General features: G+C 48.0%; 1 protein-coding gene across 1 annotated transcript; it reads right to left on the reverse strand.

Moving 5' to 3' along the window:
- Positions 1–2,475: 2,475 nt before the first annotated feature.
- On the reverse strand, positions 2,476–3,070 carry BJ212DRAFT_1401514 (uncharacterized protein). The gene has a single exon (XM_041337334.1). The coding sequence runs from the start codon at positions 2,741–2,743 to the stop codon at positions 2,585–2,587; it is 159 nt and encodes a 52-aa protein (XP_041185772.1). The 5' UTR covers positions 2,744–3,070; the 3' UTR covers positions 2,476–2,584.
- Between the last annotated feature and the right edge of the window lie 212 nt (positions 3,071–3,282).

Below are 3,282 nucleotides of genomic sequence, written 5' to 3' on the forward strand. Positions count from 1 at the left end.
TTAGATATTTTATTCTGGTGTTACTGATAAAGATTCACCTATTCAACATTACATGTACGCGCATTCTACTACATAAATGTACTACCAACGATTGGTCCTCGAGCGCAAGTCATATATTTGATGCAACCATCCGCGCGTGGACTTGAATACTGCATGACGAGAGTATTAAGGTATGACGTTGATAAGGAATATATATGAACAGGTTTATGAGAAGGATCATGGGGAGACCGTACGATTGACGAGATCTGGAGAGGATTGATGAAAGTTCAACCAATTTCCAGTCCTCAAGCTTAAGTGAATCACGCATGAGTCGCAGAGTGCCAAATTTAGTATCCCATATCATGCTGATTTTGTCAACAACTCGCTTTTAATCGACATCTGTGCCCATTACGCGAGAGCCAGTAACTTGGCCTGCAGCGCTTGTATTTCCTCCACTGCACAGCAGACGCATTTGGACCGACCTTATCCTGAGTACACACAAAAAGCACCCGCGGTGGATCCCAAAAATCTCCATCATTCCTATCCATCTGAAAAGACAAGCCGCCAGATCCACACGATGTGCTCTGCGCATCTCGGCGCGCCTGATCTGTGCCTGTGAATGGACCTTGAGCGCCCGCACAATATCGACGTGTTCATTGGCATACATAAATTTAGCTGGGTTAATCATATCGATCGGAACGATTCCGTTGCAAAGATGGCAAAATCCAGGAGTCAAGATAGCATTATTCATCAAAGGATGGTATGGGTACCGTAGGCTTACTTGCGAAGCTCCTCATCTGTGGCGTCAATGTTTAGTAACTCGTGGTTGAATAGATCCCCGTGATGGAGAGCGGCATCTAGTGAGTCTGGTCGGTTGGTGTTAATGAGGATTACTATTTTGCTTTCGATCTCCTCCTAGGACATGTTTGGGTGAATCGGGTTAGAGGATGATGGCGAAGGGGATGGTATTAACGCTACCATCCGCGCAGAATTATGCGACTATGCATCATTCCATCCCGATGATTTCCCTTTGTTTTGGAGTGATAGCATTGATCTCATCGATGAATAGCAGGCATGGCGCGGCACGCTGGGCGTTGAGATTAAGAAAGATGCATGCATAACACGAGACATAACTTAGCCTTGTCAAATGTATCTTATGCATTTTTTCAGACTCTCAACGCATACTGGACAAGATAGACAGAGCAGATATCATGCTGATGAACAGAATACCCAGTTCCTCCGCGCAATCAGTCAACTTTCATACAATTTGGTAAGTACACTCACTACAGCTATTGCGTTCGCTGGAAGAGTCTTGCCACACCCCGGAGGGTCATGCAGCAAAACACCACGTGGAGGCTGCACACCAGTACTTGTATAGATTGTAGATCCAGATGACAGAGGCATGTCGACAAGCTTGGGCATCATTTCGACGCATGCTTCCACAAGATGGGACAATCGAGTGTGATCTTGGCAATAGCTAGCTTCGATCGGCTTCCAGACTTCCAGTGTTGAACGCGCTGAGCACAATTTTGGTTTCGAGGAAGGGAGACACGGTGTGTTGGTGAGGTTAATTCATTCGTTCCGGATGTTGTGGAACACGGGAGGCACCAATGTCCTGATCCGACTGGATTTCCTAACGCAGGAGTGAGCTTGTATCTTCTGGAGGAGGCGTCTCGGCTGTCGACAGGGCAGAGCAAGAGAACCTGACTTCCACAGGCTTTGCATGAACATGTTCAAAACAGTTGAATGTAACCCTGTTTGATTCAAGTGCACAGCCACTAAAACTTTGCCAAGGCCGTACCGCTGCCCACAACCTTGAACTATTTCATTCTGTTCGTTGTCTGACCAGACACATCTACAGAGGTTCTCGTCTCCAGGCTACCGCAGAGGGAATGTCGATCCAGAAAGCACTGTTGAACGCGAAGAAGAAACGCACCATCGCGACAATGACAAGCCAAGATTGACTCGAGCTCACAGTTGCAGGTGGTGTGAGAAGAGCATTAACATTTTTCTCACAGCGACTGCAGCTGTACAGCGCTGGTAATGCTATTGCAGGCCATTGCGCTTGTAGCGCCTATGCAACGCCAGGGAGGACAATGCACACGAGGAGAAATGACAAAGTCTGTATATCGTTTACTTCGTTAGGCTTATATTCTCTACCCTGCTTCGAGCCCTCTGATGGCTCTTCCTCCTCCCAGAAGGTCTCTGTGAGCTAACGCGATACTCGTGAGAGGACGGTTGCAGGTGCGAAAAGAGATATATGGCGGTGCGCCACTGCGCAAGGGGGATTTGGGGTATTGGGTGAGTCCACTTTACTGCGAGTTTGTTAATAGAGACTTGAAGGGTCATGGAAAGCGCGACCACCTGTCCTCCATTTGCTGCTTCTGAAACACCGTCTCTTGACACCGCCCACTGACAGACGAATCTGTTCCACAAGAACGCCAAAAGCATAGTTTCTTCGCTCGTCGCGCTCACTCAAAGTTGCCCCGGTTTCGCGTGTGCTTACTCTATATCCTTGCTTCATTGTCTGGTACTCATACTGCATTCCTCGCGTTTTTATGTTCTTCACTCTGGGCTCGTGTTATGCATCTATTTGGCATCAGAATCACGGTCTGTTGTAATGCGAACAACTCCAGAAGCAGTAAGCGCACATAGAACAAAGCGGAGCCTGTAGCGGTATGATGATGTCATTTATTTCTGTACACCCGTGACCGAAGATGACGCTAATTAGGGGTTTCACGAAACGGTTCGTCCTTGTCGTCATGCAATGCCGAGCCTTGCGGGTACTGCTGCGAGAGGCTCCATTCGGTCTCAGCTGGAGCGGTCCACATTGACAAGATTCCACGCTCGCTCCTCAATTAGCCAACTATACGTCAACAGCGCCAACCCCCTTCGTCATCGCTACATCATCGATTTATCGTATATAAAGCCCTATCGACGTACTTTCTCTTATCTTCTTAACCATAACACACAATCAATGTCTTACGATCAAGGAAACCAAGGTTCACGTCGTACGTTGGTCTAAACTGTTTACAAATCCCAGACAGACTCACCATCTTTATCATCAGGGAACTTCAACGATGATGACTCAAACTATGAGACCCCTGGCGATGATCAACGCACTGTCCCGGGGGGAGACTCCACACTTTCAGAATCATATGGAGGCAGCGGGTTTGGCCAAGCTGGTGGATACACAGGAAATCAAAGCCGCGTCGGTCGACAAGGTCAGCAGAGCTTAGATCAAAGCGACGAATACTGCGACACAGACCCTGGAATGGCTGGTACTCGCGGCGGTCAGAACAC

This window comes from Suillus subaureus (genome assembly GCF_016647635.1).
Source record: "Suillus subaureus strain MN1 chromosome Unknown BJ212scaffold_133, whole genome shotgun sequence".
NCBI classification, from domain to species: Eukaryota; Fungi; Basidiomycota; class Agaricomycetes; order Boletales; family Suillaceae; genus Suillus; species Suillus subaureus.

Excerpts from the sequence above, each read along its gene's own strand:
- BJ212DRAFT_1401514 (XM_041337334.1), bottom strand. The coding sequence starts at position 2,743 with ATGACGACAAGGACGAACCGTTTCGTGAAACCCCTAATTAGCGTCATC.